The sequence below is a fragment of the Balaenoptera acutorostrata genome, chromosome 1 (genome assembly GCF_949987535.1).
Source record: "Balaenoptera acutorostrata chromosome 1, mBalAcu1.1, whole genome shotgun sequence".
Taxonomy (NCBI): Eukaryota; Metazoa; Chordata; class Mammalia; order Artiodactyla; family Balaenopteridae; genus Balaenoptera; species Balaenoptera acutorostrata.
The window spans coordinates 144,605,847-144,621,972 of record NC_080064.1 but is presented as its reverse complement, the minus strand read 5'-3'; the positions used below and the strand labels follow the sequence as shown (position 1 = coordinate 144,621,972).

Genomic DNA, 16,126 nt, shown 5'->3' with positions numbered 1-16,126 from the left:
GTATGTGATATTTCTACAGGGGTAGATAAACCAACAGAATCAAGTAGAGAGTCATACAAATATGGACAGAGATGACATTGCAGATGCAAAGCAGAGTTGAGGCAATGAATACATATATGTATACATACACATAATATATATGTACATGTATATTCATATATATTCATATACATATACATATATATGTATATATATTGAGGTATAGCGTGATTTACAATTTTGCATTAGCTTCAGATGTACAACATAGTGATTCAATATTTTTATACATTATACTCCATTTAAAATTATTATAAAATAATGGCTATATTTCCCTATGCTGTACAATATGTCCTTGTGCTTATTTATTTCATGCATAGTAGTTTGTATCTCTAAATCTCATACCCCTGTCATACCCCTACCCACTTCCCTCTCCCCACTGACAACCACTACTTTGTTCTCTATATCTGTGAGTCTGTTTCTGTTTTGTTATATTCATTTGTTGGTTTTATTTTTTAGATTCCAAATATAAGTGATGACATATAGTATTCATCTTTCTCTGTCTGGTTTATTTCACTAAGCATAATACCCTCTAGGTCCATCCATGTTGTTGCAAATGGCAAAATTTTATTTCTTTATATGGCTGAGTAATATTCCATTGTATATATGTGCCACATCTTCTTTATCCATTCATCTGTTAATGGATGCTTAGGTTGCTTCCATATCTTGGCTATTGTAAATTATGTTGCTATGAACATTGGGGCGAATGTACCTTTTTGAATTAGTGTTTTTGTTTTCTTCAGATTTATATCCAGGAGTGAGATTGTCCCATTATATGGTAGTTCTATTTTTCGTTTTTTAAGAAACCTCCATACTGTTTTCCACAGTGGCTGCACCAATTTACATTCCCACCAACAGTGTACTAGGGTTCCCTTTTCTCCACATCCTTGCCAATATTTGTAATTTGTAGACTTTTTGATAGCCATACTGGCAGGTGTAAGGTGATATCTCATTGTGGTTTTGATTTACACTTCTCTGGTAATTAACGATGTTGAGCATCTTTTCGTGTGCCTATTGGCCATTTGTATGTCTTTTTTGGAAAGATGTCTATTCAGGTCTTCTGCCCATTTTTTAATCAGGTCGGTTTTTTCTTTTATATTAAGCTGTATGAGCTGTTTATATATTTTGGATTTTAACCCCTTATTGGTCATATCATTTGCAAATATTTTCTCCCATTCAGCAGGTTGTCTTTTCACTTTGTCAGTGGTTTCCTTTGCTATGCAAAAACTTTTAAGTTTAATCAGGTCCATTTGTTTATTTTTGCTTTTGTTTCCTTTGCCTTAGGCAACATATCCAGAAATAAATAAACAACAACAACAACAAAATAAACCCACACACCTATGGTCAATTTAATCTACAACAAAGGAGGCAAGAATATCCAATGGGGAATTAGAAAATGTTCTAATTTCATTCTTTTACATGTAGCCGTCCAGTTTTCCCAGCACCACTTATTGAAGAGACTGTCTTTTCTCCATTGTGTATTCTTGCCTCCTTTGTTGTAGGTTAAATTGACCATAGGTGAGTGGGTTTATTTCTGGGCTCTCTATGTGTCTTTTTTTGTGCCAGTACCATACTGTTTTGATTACTGTAGCTTTGTAGGATAGCCTGAAGTCAGGGAGTGTGATACCTCCAGCTCTGGTTTTCTTTCTCAAGATTGTTTTGGCTATTTAGGGCCTTTTGTGTTTCCATACAAATTCTAAAATTATGTGTTCTAGTTCTGTGAAAAATGCCATTGGTATTTTAATAGGGATTGCATTGAATCTATAGATTGCCTTTGGAAGATTTGGAAGATTGTACCTTTTTTTCTTTCTTTGGATGATTGTACCTTTTGACCACCTTCACCCATTTCCCCCATCCCCTGCCCCAGCAGCCACCAATCTACTCTTTGTTTCTATGAGTTTGGCTTTTCAGATTCCACATAGAAGAGATCATACAGTATTAACCTTTTTTCTATCTGATTTATTTCACTTAGCATAATGCCCTCAAGTTTCATCCATGTTGTCACAAATGGAAGGATTTCCTTCTTTTTTATGACTGATATATATAACATCATACACACACACACACACACACACATATATATAGAAATTGCTGGATCATATGGTAGTTCTATTTTAAATTGTTTGAGAAACGTCCATGCTGTTTTCTGTAGTGACTGTACCAATTTTTATTCCCACCAACAGTGTACAAGTGTTCCCTTTTCTCCACATCCTTGCCAGCACTTATCTCTTGTCTCTTTGATAAAAATCATTCTAATAGATGTGAGGTGATATGTCAGTGTGGTTTTGATTTGCATTTCACTGATGATTAGTGATGTTGAGCACCTTTTCATGTACCCGTTGGCCATTGTATATCTTCTTTGGGAAAATATCTATTTAGGTTTTTTGCCCATTTTTAATAGGGTTATTTGGTTTTGTTGTTGGTGTTGGTGGTTGGGTTTTTTGTTTGTTGTCTGTGGTTTTTTGCTATTGCATTGCATGAATTCCTTATTTATTTTGGGTATTAACCCCTTATCAGATACATGGTTTGCAAACATTTTCTCCATTCTGTAGGTTGCCTTTCCATCTTGTTGATCATTTATTTTGCTGTGTAGAGGCTTTTTAGTTTGATGTAGTCCCACTTGTTTATTTTTCCTTTTGTTGACTGTACTTTTGGTGTCATATCCAGAAACATCATTGCCAAGATAAATGTCAAGGAGCTTTTCCCCTATGTTCTCTTGTAGAAGTTTTACATTTTGGGGTCTTACATTTAAGTCCATTTTGAGTTAATTTTTCAAGTGGTCTAAGATAAGGGTCCAAGTTCATTCTTTTGCATGTGAATACTATTTAGTTTTCCCAACACCATTTATTGAAGAGAATATCCTTTTCCCCATTGAGTATTTATGGCTCCCTTGTCAAATGTTAATTGGCATATTTCTGGGCTCTAAATTCTGCTCTATTGGTCTATGTGTCCGTTTTTATGCCAGTACCTTACTGTTTTGAGTACTATAGCTTTGTAATATAGCTTGAAATCAGGAAGTATGATGCCTCCAACTTTGTTCTTTCTCAAGATTGCTTTGGTTATTCAAGGTCTTTTATGGTTTCCTATGAATTTTATGATTGTTTTTTCTATTTCTACAAAAAATGCCATTGGAATCTTGGTAGGGATTGCATGGAATCTATAGATGGCTTTGAGTAGTATGGACATTTTAACAACATTAAGTCTTTTAATCCATAAAGATTTATAGTTCCATTTATTTGTGTCTTCAGTTTCATTAATGTCTTATAGTTTACAGATCTTTTACTTTCTTGGTTAAATTTATTTCTAAATTTTTTATTGTTTTTGATGCTGCTGTAAATTAGATTATTTTCTTAATTTCTTTTTCAGATAGTTTGTGGTTAGTGTATAAAATGGCAACTGATTTTTGCATATTGATTTTGTATCCTGCAGCTTTACTGAATTCATTTATTAGTTACCCCAGCGGATAATAGAGTTTTGCAAAGACTGTATAATCTACTCCACTGTGGAATCTACTTCTGCACCAAGCTTTATCTACAGACTAATTAAATCTACACTACATCTCATACATATGAATTACTGTTTTCATATTTTATACATGCAGTTATAATTAATAAAATATACATTCTGTTAGTATTTTTTTATTGAAGTATAGTTGATTTAAAATGTTGTGTTAATTCAGTTAATATGTTTTAGAACATGCTAAGATCATGGGAAATTCCATTCTCTTTGCCAGGCCATAATTAATTAACAGGCTCTTTTCGTAAATCAGTAAGGAGAACATTCAGAAAACTAAAATACACCCAAGAACACCAGCAACTGTCCATCAATCCCATCTCATCTCAGAGAAAGGGCAATGTCAAAAAGTCCCTATGGCCTATGCAGGATAGTCCAAGAGACTCCTTGCACACAGTGGCTGAGGCCAGAGCAGATCGTGCCATTAGGTACTTTTGGTGGTTACCAAAAATACAACTACTGTCATGTGCAAGGTCTTATCTTCTTTTTCCTTTATATTCAAAAAAGGGTCTTCATTCTACAAAGTATTAGGAACTATTGTTTTAGATAATAAAATGAAGGACTAAATGCTTTTATATGTTCGTAAGATGTTTTTATATGTTGAAAATAGAATGGTTTTTATCTGTTTAAAATAAGATATTTAACCATGTAAATTCAAAATTACTGAGTTTGAAAATTGGTATATTTAAACTAAAATTTTGGTTTTGAGACTTTAATCACCTGAAACCTGCAACTGCCATATGATTGTGACCATTCAATATCTTTAAAAACAGATGAACATTTGAAGGCACTATGTAGGCTAACTATACATCAGCTATTTAGCTCATTTTTTTCCATTTTTAACTGAATTTTTGGCTTTTCTAGAAATGATTTTCTATATATGATAATTATATAAAAATCATGTAATATTCCAGATTTCTCTCTTCCCACTTCCTATCCTACCCTCCAGTCATGCTGTACTCATTGTGATTTCTTATGTGCTGTGTTCTCTCATTCTTTTGCTTTTATAGTTCCATCTGCCTGAAATTCCAACCTCTCCCTACCCTCTGCCCACTGTCATTTTCCTAAAACATGCTCCTCATTTTTCAATACTTAGTTCAAAGGCATTTCTTTAATGAGGCATTTCCTAACCACCTTCACTCCCTTCCTTTTCCACCATAAGATGTATACCACTTTATTACATTTATTCGGTCTTTGGATGCATCTTAATTATCCATGCATTTCCAGCACCTGTGCCTTGACACAGCAGGCAGTGAGGAAACCCTGAAACAAATAAGTGAATACAATTTAAGAAACATATCTAGTCTTTTCAAATGAGATAAAGGCATGTATTTTAAATTTGTGTAAATGTGTTTGGAATTGAAAAACATTTTCCTATGGTGACTATTATATCGTTCTTGGATGCAGGCCAGAGCTTAGACAAAACTTTGAAAGTGGAACAGTTTAAGTTTAGCCCTTTCCACCTCAGTCATGGCTCTTTTTTCTCCCTCTACCCTCCCATATCCTTTCCCCCTCTTGGACTTGGAGACCTCAAGCCCACATATCAGAAATCAACAGGATTTGCTTTGTCATCAAAGGGTTCTGTGCTCCAAATGAGGATCCCGTTCTGTTCCCTTCATCAAAGCTTCTTAGAGTGCACCTCAGTTTAGGTCCTGAGTTTATGAACTCTGATTTAATTCACACAAATGTAGGAATGACAGAAACTATTGCCTAAGATTCTTCTCTCAAGTGTTTTTGTGTTGAAATTGGCATCATTGTCAATTCAGATGAATGTTTACATGGTAGGATTTTAGGCTGGTAAAGAAAAGGGAATAAAAGATCCAAGTAGTAAAAAAAAAAGGTATTTCGGTGCAGGAAAAACTATCCCTGTTGATTCATCCAAGAGACTCCCTTCTCCAACTCTGGCCCAGCAGGACACCAGGGCAGGACACCTTCTGCCCCTTTCTCTAGAGAAGAAAGATTCAAACACTCAACATCCAAATGATTGACACTTAGTAATTTCATAAATGTTTGTGGAATGAACAAATAAGGCGAGCATTTAAAAATGTTTTTACATAGGAAGAAACTGATGTCCAGAGAGGTCAAGTCTCCAAGGTCACACATATAATAAGTGACACATGTGAGACAAAAATTTAGCTCCAACTCTAAGCATCCATTGCTCTTTCTAGTGTGTTACTTCTGCCCCAAAGTCATTTATTTCCTCCTCTTCTTGGCTGCTGGAGCTACAGACACCTCAAGACTCTTTCCTGCAAGAATCCCTCTGTCCACCTCAGAGGCCCTGCCCCTGCCACAGCTGTGCTGAGAATAAGAGTCAAAGAGGTTTTGTTGTACCTGGAGAAAAACGAAGAGGGAAGTTCCCTGGGCTGGCACAGTGTGGAGAGGGGAGGTGAGCAAAAGTGCTTACTTCTAACATGCATGCAAGAACTATGGGGGACAGTCTGTTAGCAGCAGAGACAAGGAGATGCTTGTGACTTTCAATTCAACAAGTTTTCCATGGAAAGAGCATCATAAGTGATGAATATTTTGAAGCATAGTTAGCTTTTATTTTTAAATTAGTTTTTACAAATTAACTGTTTTATAACATTGATTCTATGAGGAAAGAAAAATCATCCAAGACTTGCATCACTGATTTCTAAAGAACTTGTGGCATAAATCTGTTAGTAAGATGAGGACTCAACTTTCCCGGAGCTTCCCCTCCTCGCTCCCCACCCCTCAAGCCCCATCTTTAAAATGATCCACTGTTACCTACCCTATCATGCCCTCAATATCCTCAGTGACTAAATGAACACTCTAAATTGACTAGAAGTTTTAAAAAGGTGTTTTTCAAGGTGCACGGCTGTGAAACTTGATTTTATCTATAGACCAGGCGGTAATTATTTTAGGACTCTGCACAGCTGATTTCATTAAAAATGTCATTAGAGGTCACACAGGGCAAAGCACCAGTGTAGTTTTGGTGCCTCATTTCATTTTTCGAAAAAACATGGATTTGGATAAGCTTTGGTAACAGAAGTGAAATAAGACAGAAACATGGTTCCCTAGCTTTAATGCCCTGCATTTACAAATGCAGGGCATTAAACCAAGTTTTGCTGAGGAGTGGGGATCTTAGTCTTGAAAGATGAGGGAAACAGGCCAAGAAAGGGAAAGAAGGAAGACAGAACAACATGGAGATGGTCTCCATGGAACCTTTCGAATAGTCCCTCCAGCAACATGTCCCCTGCATAAATGGCTGTGCTTTCGTCTGTGCCTCCAATGTGGCTGGTGTACATGCCTGTCATGACACCTCTGACAGGTGTTTAACTCTCAGCCTGCCCTACAAAACTGAGAGTGAGGGCAATTCCTGAAGGAGGATGGAGCAGGAGGAAATGTCTGCAGGCCATTAAACATAAAAGTATGAATGTTAGCAAAGAGGTTAGAGCAGGAGACAGAGATTTGGAGGCTGCAATCACCCTGAGAGAACATGTAGGGCTAGAAGATTAGTACACGGTGAAGGGGCTTGCACCAAAGTAGACTCAGAGGAGACCAAGGAGGAGAGATGACACAACAAATCCAGGAAGGTGAGAACTGAAGATAGTTCACTGAATCTTCCAATACTGAGGTCATCTATGGCTTTGCCAGAACAACCTCAGTAAAAAAGTGGGAAACCACATGCACTGTGGTAGGAGAGATGGAAATTGAAGAAGTGGAGAAAGCAAGTGTAGAGCTCTCTTTCAAAGGGGCTTGGCCAAGAGAGGGGATTGCTAGAAAGACAGCCAAGATTTTTTGTTTTTTAATTCTTTAAGGATAGAAGATGACTGATTGAGGTTTTTTTTTTAATTTCTTTTTTTCTTTTTCTTTCTTTTCTTTTTATTGATTGATTGATTGCTGCATTGGGTCCTCATTGCTGCACGCAGGCTTTTTCTAGTTGCGGCAAGCAGGGGCTACTCTTCATTGCCGTGCGCAGGCTTCTCACTGCAGTGGCTTCTCTTGTTGTGGAGCACAGGCTCTAGGCGCACGGGCTTCAGTAGTTGTGGCACACAGGCTCAGTAGTTGTGGTGCATGGGCTTAGTTGCTCCGCGGCACGTGGGATCTTCCTGGACCAGGGCTCGAACCCGTGTCCCCTGCATTGGCAGGCAGATTCTTAACCACTGTGCCACCAGGGCAGTCCCCTGATTGAGTTTTTAGCTTGAGGGAAAGGAGCTGATGGAAAGGGACAAGTTGAAGATTCAGTAGAGTGGAGATAAATGGAGAAAAGTCCTGTACTAGAAGGGAGAGGATGGGATCAGAAGCTCTGTCATGAATAGGCACCTGCAAGTAAGCAGTGCATTGGTAGGGATATTAATCAGAGACAGGGGCATTTAGGGAGTTCAGTAAAGGAGGTGATATTCTTCTGAGGAAGGGAGGGAGTGGAAGGAGAGTGAAGAAGGTGTCTAATAGTTGTGGAGAAGTTTGGATACAACTAGTAAGAAGACCGTGTAGGGCAAGCTGGGATTGGAGGTCATCAATCCATCCTGCACACAGATAAATTAAAGTCTACACAATTCCACAGAGAAAGAACTCCAGATTTCTTTACTAGCTTTCCTCCATTATGTTCAAGATTAAATATCCTTCGATAGTGTATCCTAGCAATTTCACTTTACCTGCTAATTTACCTTCCCTCTTCCTTCCTTCTTCCTTATACTTCTCCTCCAGCATGTACAGCTCTTCCCTCTCTTTGTGACTCTTTGTCAGTTTGGGTCATTAAGGAAAAAGAACACCATCTAAGTGAATCTCCTCCTTAACATGCTACCCTGTCAGGAAGCTCAGGACCCTGAGTTGGCAGGTAGAGGACCTGGCCCCCAAGGGGCTTTCTTTAATTTCAACGGTTCGTTCTGGCTCTAAAATTCTCCAGGTCTTCCAACTTGATCTTATTGGGGGTCTACTCAGTCAAGAATGAATTTAAAGAGCACTTAAGTGTGAGGAAATGCAAACATTCTGCCTTTGTGGAAGTTAAAAAACTGTTTATCATAGTAGTGACTCATTAGGTGACTTTCCATTTTAGAGCTCTACCCGTTTAGTCAATAGGTGCATTATGAAAAACTGGATACATTGCATCACTGTGAAGGACTTTAGACTGCGGTTTGCAAAAGCAGAATAAATTTTCTTGGAGGCGTACCGTTATGTACACACGCTCGCGCGCGCGCGCGCGCACACACACACACACATACACACACACGCATTCACACGCCCATTGGCAGACACGGCCACACCTCACGGCTCTGGGGGAAGCCACAGACCTCAGCTGTACAAGCTGAGCCTGGACTAGAGGAACTTTCCGCGGGACTCGGGACAAACAGCCGCACCGACACGACTGTCTGCGAGCCTGAGTCCCAGACGAGCGCCGGCGGCGGCAGGTACTCCGCGCCCCCGCGGCAGGGCCTAGGCAGTGCAGCGGGGTCGGCGGCGGCGGCGGCGGGAGGGTCCCGGGCTGCCGAGGTCTTGCCAGTGCGCGCGCGCCAGCCGCCTCCCCTCCGCCCCTCGCTGCCGGCCTCGGGCATCCACGGCCGGTCGTCCAGCCGCCCGCCACGGCCCTGAACATGGCCGCAAGCCCCGCTGCCCCCCTGGCCTGGGCGCTGCTACTCCTCTCGTGGGCTCTGCTCCGCGGCGGCTGCGGGGCGCGCTTCGCTGCCGAGCCGGACTCCGAAGACGACGAAGCGGAGGCGGTAGTATTCCCCGAGTCGCCCCTGCAGAGACCCACGGTGATGGTGGTCGTCCTCGCGCGTAACGCTGCGCACACGCTGCCTCACTTCCTCGGCTGCCTGGAGCGGCTGGACTACCCCAAGAGCAGGATGGCCATCTGGTGAGCTGGCTGCGCCGGGCCGGCGGCGGGGGCGGCGCCCGCAGTGTCGCTGAGGGGAGAGGGGGCCGCTCGGGGCACGCGGAGACGAGGTGCGCACACCCCTCATCGCCGGCGTGGGTCCTGGGCGGGTCGGCGGTCGGGGTGGGGAAGGACGCGCGCGTCCGCGTGCGCACCGGCTGCTAACCAGGATAAGCAGCCCGCCCCGAGCTCCCGTGGGGACAGTGTGGAGCGGGGTGACCTCGTCCCTCTCCCGGACAGGACTGGGGAGACCCCGCAAGAGTGCTACCTTCTCCCCCTTAACACTCGCGAGGATTCCTTTTTCCCCACCTCGTATCCCTCGCCCCGGAGTGAGGGAATAGGGTTGCCCGTCGCCGCCTACTCCTCCGGACGCGACATGGACCGTAACTGCGGCTGGGGGCAGGGGGCGCCCTCCGGGGTGGCTGGAGTGCGCTGCCCTGGCTTCCCGGTGCCAGGCTCCTGCTCCCACCTCAGAGGCTGGAAAAGTGGCTCAAGGTTCTCCCTGGGTGTGGGGAGGAAGGGGAGAAGGGATCAGGACCCAGAGTTTGAGGCTAGTTGGGGCCAGCTGTGTCTTCCTAACTACGTCACCACCGTGGGTCCTGTCTCCTCTGAGCGCTCCAGGCTGTCCCGTCCCTGCATCCTCCCGGGACCCATTCCCACCGCAGATGCAAACCGCGCGGGGTGCCTCGGGGTGCCGGCGTCCTGGGGACCGCCCCGGGAAGGCAAACAGCTAAGTTTTGTTGCGCTTAGAATAGAGACCCGGGCCTAGGCCCTGTGCTTGCTGCGGAGGTGGCCGCCCACTTCAACTTTCCCACTTGGTCCTGTCTCCACATCTTTTTATAAAAGCAGGTATCAGAGGGTGAGAAGTTGGTGGCCAGGTGAGCCGCTAAGGGGCCTGTGGAGGAGGAGGTGGACACTGGCCGGGGGAGATAGGCCGCCAGGTACATGGACAAGAGGCCTCTGGTCTCTTGAGGAAGACAGAGCCCAGGTCACTCTGGGGCAGTTTCTGTCTTGTGTTGATAAGGGAGCTGTCCACAGACAAGGCATCCTTAAAGCCACGGTTGGGCACAAAGGGAAAAGGAAGGATAAAGCAGTAGCTGGAACTGGCAGCCTAATGGTACCTGGTGGGAAAGGTGCAGAGGTGAGAAAGCAAACATGAGATATAGTGCAGCACTGTGCTATACACTGCTTTACTATATACCCTGTTATACGTGACGGCTGCCACGGAGAAGGGCATGTTATGTGGAAAGTAGGAACGTTGGTGCAGTCAGATTTTAAACCAGAAGGATTTTTTTTTAACCATTTCAATACCAAAAGAAAATTTCACAAATGTCAGTTCTTAGGTGCTTTCTTCAAAAGAGATGTTTTACAATATAGTCTTGGTCTTTATGCATTGTTTAGTTTTAAAGAACATCACAATAGTTGCTATAGGAAATTAGTGAGGGGGGAAGTGAGTACGAGGCACAGGTTTTGCTACCTGATGTACAGACATTACCCCTTTTATTTTATAGTAAACTTTTAAAAGATACTATCATCCTTATTTTACAAACGAAGAAATTGAGGCTTGGATCAGTTCAATAACTCAGTCACAGAATTAATAAATGGTTAAATTGGAATTTGAACCCAGGTTTGTTTCTAAAGACCACCCCAGAAAGGATAAAGGGAACATGATACAGTATAAGCAAAATGTATATAAAGCTACAAATAAGGAGACTTGAGTTGTTTTGTCACTAGCTTGACATGTAGTTTTGGGCCAGTTGCTTGGGATCCATAGACCTCAGTTTTCTCATCAGTAAAATAAGGGAATAGGAACAAGTGATTTCAAAAATCCTTTCCAGCTCTTGAATTTCATAGGTTTTGTGATATGATCAGAATCACTCAGCAATGATTGTACATCCTGAGTTCCCTGGATGTTCCAGATTCTATGGATGTTGGTGTTCTCTTTAGATGGGTAGTATTCTCAATTCTGCTTAGACCTTAGGGATCTCTTTTCCCTTACCCTTATTCATGGTCCATGTGACTGTACCTTTATGGTCTGTGTTGGAAAGTAAAGGAAGAAACCCAAGGCTTGGGTAAGGCCTTGGGCAACCCCTGCATTAACCAGCCACTAAAGACTCTTCTTTGAGTTCTGGTTTAGAAATCTTATATAATTTATTAGATAATAATAATAAAATGCCAGTTTTTAAATAGTCCTTTACAGCTTTCAAAGTACTTTCATCAACTAGTTATCTCATTTGATCTTTACTACCATCCTATAAAGGAACAAGATTGTCTCCATTTCATAGAAGATATTGTGTCTAAAGTAACTAACTTACTGAAGATTATATTTACTTGTTAATTTTACAAATATTTAATAATAAGAGGTCACAGTTCTTCTAAGCACTATACATTCATTTTCTGGTTTCCTCTTCACAATAACCCTATCAGTTATGTCTTATTATTATACCCTTTTACAGATGAGAAAATTGAGGCACAGAGAGGTTGTGCAAGCATGTAAGCATGTACTCCTAATGACCTTCTTTTGTGAGAACCAGGTACTATGCCAGGTTCAGGCTGGAAAAGATTGAATAAGATGTGACTCCTCACAGATAAATATGGCTTTTTAAAATTTTTCTAAACTAGGCAGTGTAAGGTGATCTGAATGGCATTTATAGCATTTGGGAGAGTGACAAAAGACTTCTATATAAATCAGATTGGGGCAGTTGTGTGGTCATGAAAGTTTTTTTGAGGAGAGTTGACACTCAGTTTGAACTCAGTTTTGAAGGACAAATAGGAATCCACAAAAACCTGGGAAGGAAGGAGGGTTCCAGAAAGAGGGAGAAGCATGGAAAATAAAAAGGTACTGGAACATTAACCAGAGCTTCCTATCAGGGGAGATAAAGTGAGTGGCAGGTCTAAGTTTTGCAAATCTCCAAACTCATTGCACTGTACCCTGGAGCTGCTGACTTCATGACTAGCGCTAGAGGAGTATTTGCGGGGAAGGCGATGGGTTATAACCCTCCAGGAGAGGCAGTACCTCAGTTTAGGATGCTGCAGTTTTGAGGGGCTTCTGCCAATGACTTACTCTAGTCTCTCAGTCCCAAGCTCTCCTCAACATTCCGAGATGCCAAACTGGCTAGTCTCCACTCTGCAAGGCCAGCACGTGCTGAGGTCAAAAATGATCAGTGTCAAAAATGGCCAGAACTTCATAAAACAGAACCATGTTGAGTATAGGGACTGGGCTGCCAGCTTCCATTTCATCTTATTTTAGTAACTCTGTGCAGACTCTCTCTTCTCATTCATCTGCTTACTTCTAACAATGGCTGGAGGAGCATCTGATAAGCCTTCTTTCCTGTATGAGTAATTGAGACCCTGGTTCAATGATCACATTCAGATTTCCCAGTGGTGTGATTTTTTTTTTTCCTCTCACCTAAAGTTCTAGACCAGATCTGCACTGAGTACCAACAAATTGACCTGAAAACTTTTTCAGACGATGAGTGCAGTTATCTCGGTATCAAGTTTATTTGGATTCAGCTGAATTAAGGAAAGTTTATATTTTAGAGATACTTTGTACTGGCAAAAAGGAAAACTTGTCACATTTACCTATCTGATCTCAAAACCCCACCAAAGTAATTGTTTTCCTTCAGATATCACAGTTCTGTGATAAGGAACTGAGATGATCCTTGTGTTGTAATTAAAACCGGCACTGGGGTAACGGGGATCACTGCTGTGCTGCGATGAAGGGGACGGGTTGGCATTGTAACATGCGGCAGTGCGCTTGAGTGGGTTCTCTTTAATTCAGTGGAGCCATGAATATTGGCCTTAGCAGTAGAGGGAAGGCTGACCTCATCCCCCTTCCCAAGCCTATGATTAAGGGGGGCAGTGGCAAGTAACATGATAATGGAAAATGGAGCAGGGCACAAGGAAAAACATTTGACCCAAAAGATACATTAAGTTTGTCTTTTGGGAGAGCCTGCTATTCTGTGTGGGAAGACGGTTGCGATTCACAGAGTCTGTGCAGTCACAAGGCAGTAACTATCGTGTAATTACAGAACAATCTGGGCATTTCATTTGGTAGAGTTTTGAAAAGTAATATGTATGCTAAATTGAAAACCATCATATGGCTTTTAAATAGAGAGATGTTTCTGTTGACATAAACATTAACAATGGTGAACTTCTACTTGTTCTGGGGTACTGACCCTGACATTTTGCACACAACTTTGTGGGGTGTATGGGGACTAGCTTGGATTTATCTCTACATTTTAATGCCCAACCAGTAGCATTTTGGTGAATGTTTAACTTGATACACTAATATAAGTGTGTTTATAAAATGTTCCAAGCTACTAGTAATGCTAGTTTTCCTCAGTGGTGAGAATGATGTCACATTTTATCATTACAATCTTGACATTAAGTGTTTATGTTTTCCCTCTAGACAGAAGTTTCAGCTCATGGCTGAAAATGTATATGGTACTTTGGTCTGCTTCTCTCCATTAGTTTATTTCTCTCACCTTACCCCCTTCTTCTCCTTATTTTTCCCAGCCTGGTAGTTTAGTACGGAGGGCAGAGTATGCAGCTTACAGTCAGATAGACTAGGGCTCAAATCTCCTGTGTAATCATGGGCACATTATGAAGCTCTAAGCTGAGCTGCCTCATCTGGAGATGACTAATAATAACACCTACCTCAAAGAGTTATTATAACAAGCAAATGAGATAATGTATTACAATGTCTTTTACACACACGCTACTAAATAGATAATAGTTGCTATTTCCTATACATCTTTTCCTTTTTGTCTCATCTCCATTACCTTTCTCTTCGCAAATGAAAATTTTAAAAAAGAAAATATGTTCAAAGGAAGCTCTGTTTATTTTCTTCCTTCCAACAAAAAGTTATCAGCATAATGGAAACTAACATTCATGGAGGGGGTCTTCTAAACTCTTTGGTAGGATAACTGATTTACTCCTGACAGCAACCCTAGGTGAGAAGTGTCATTACTCTCTTCACTTTACACAGGAGGAAACTGAGGCACAGAGAATTTAAATAACTTGTCTGAGGTCACAAGCCTGGAGCCAGGATGTGACTCAGGCAGCGAACGTCGCCGACTGAGTACAGATGCTCTGTTTAAGATCAAGAAAAGACCAATTAGTTCTCGTTTTTGCTTCTGTCCGTTGACCCACCTTAGGAAGATAAGAGTGCCAGTGTTTTCTTTCAAAGAAGAATGGCTCCTTCTGCTTGAGTGGCACAAGGGACTCAGCGGCTCCCTTCCACTGTCTTGATGATTTTGTCACTTAGGCACTTTCTAGTTACTAAACTCTGTTCTGTGTTGGTAGATTTCACAGGAACAGAACGAGACTAAATATGTGGATTGTACTTAAATATGCAGGTCACTTGCTATGATCACAGCTATATAGCAACAGAAAGAAATTTATCACGTATTGCTAGTGACAAACGAATAAGGCCTCATTATTCATATGCATAGTGGCTGCAGCATTTTGGTAAGACAGAGGGTCAGTTTTTCAGCCTTTTTAATTAGTGGTCTTGGATTTGGTTGACACATAAACTCAACTTTCTTCCAAATAGTCGGAGACAACTATCAGTCCTCCCTCCACCGTACAATTTCAAAACACAATTGGACCTCAGAATTATATATTTCCTTTGGGTAAAAACTGAAGTCACCTATCCTCTTTGCTCTAGTTTAGACAGATCACTTGCGGGTTAGAATGGATGCGTAAATTGTCCTGGATCTATTTTATTAATTGACTTCCATAGGTGGGGAAACCAAAGCACAGGGCAGGTAAGGGATGTTCCCACAGTATATTACATAACGAATAAGTGTCGGAGTGAGATAACAGATTTCTAGATTTTAAACCCTATATGGCTGTTTTAATGTTGAGTATTTTATATGGAATATAGCTCATGGTTAAAGGAGCATACCAGTTATTCTAAGCAGGGTTTGGTTTTACGTACTTGTCTTCAACTCCTTTCTCCAGGTGATTCTACAGCTAGTGCATGGTGCATACTTATGACTCCAGGCACATAAGCATGCTTCCCATGGCCCTCTCTCTTGACTGTCTCGGTGGTCGTAGGAATGAACAATGAAAGCTTTGTAACCTGAAAGGCTGTTGGTTGTGCCTCGGTCCTTCTTCCAACACTTAAATGTCCTCATGGGTCCTATCACGGTGTGGCACTGTCTTCAAGTCTAAGGCATACTATAGTAGGATCATTATAAGGCTTATATAGGGACTATAGTAGGACTATTATAAGGCTCATTTCTGCACATTTCTTCAAATAACATAACAATATACAGTCGAGTTAAAGTTTGAGAGAAAATGATTAGCCTGTAGTTTGGTTCTTAGTTCTATTCCCCAGTTACCATATTATGAAGAGGTTTCACTATATGTGTTTAAATCATAGCTATTATTCATCAGGAATTACAAAGTGTGTGTATTGTATACGTTTTGACGTTTTTATTCTCAAAGGAGTGATCTGTTCATTTAATTGCATTTACATTGTTAGCATATCAAAAATTGCTGACTTAAAAGAAGTTAAGTCCCTTAGAGTCCTTGTAGGTTTATAGTAATTTAATTATTTTAAGCATTTTCTTTCCTGACGTTTTCCTTTTTAAATTGAAAAAATAATACTCTCCCATAATAAAACTTCAAAGAGTGTGAATGGGAATACAATAAAAAGTTAATCTCCCTTCCACTCCATACCACCTGCCAGGGGCAACCATTGTTAACAGTTTCTTGTGTGTCATCTAGAAACTT

General features: G+C 41.3%; 1 protein-coding gene across 2 annotated transcripts in view; it reads left to right on the top strand.

Annotated features, from left to right (window-relative positions):
- The first annotated feature begins 8,773 nt into the window (after positions 1-8,773).
- COLGALT2 (collagen beta(1-O)galactosyltransferase 2) overlaps positions 8,774-16,126 on the top strand; it is a 138,419-nt gene continuing 131,066 nt past the window's right edge. For both annotated transcript variants that reach the window (XR_450404.2, XM_007175213.2), the window contains exon 1: positions 8,774-9,364. Coding sequence is in view for 1 of the 2 variants with exons in the window: in XM_007175213.2 (XP_007175275.1) it covers positions 9,102-9,364 (263 nt within the window). In the remaining variant the exon portion in view is untranslated. The remainder of the gene's footprint in view (positions 9,365-16,126) is intronic.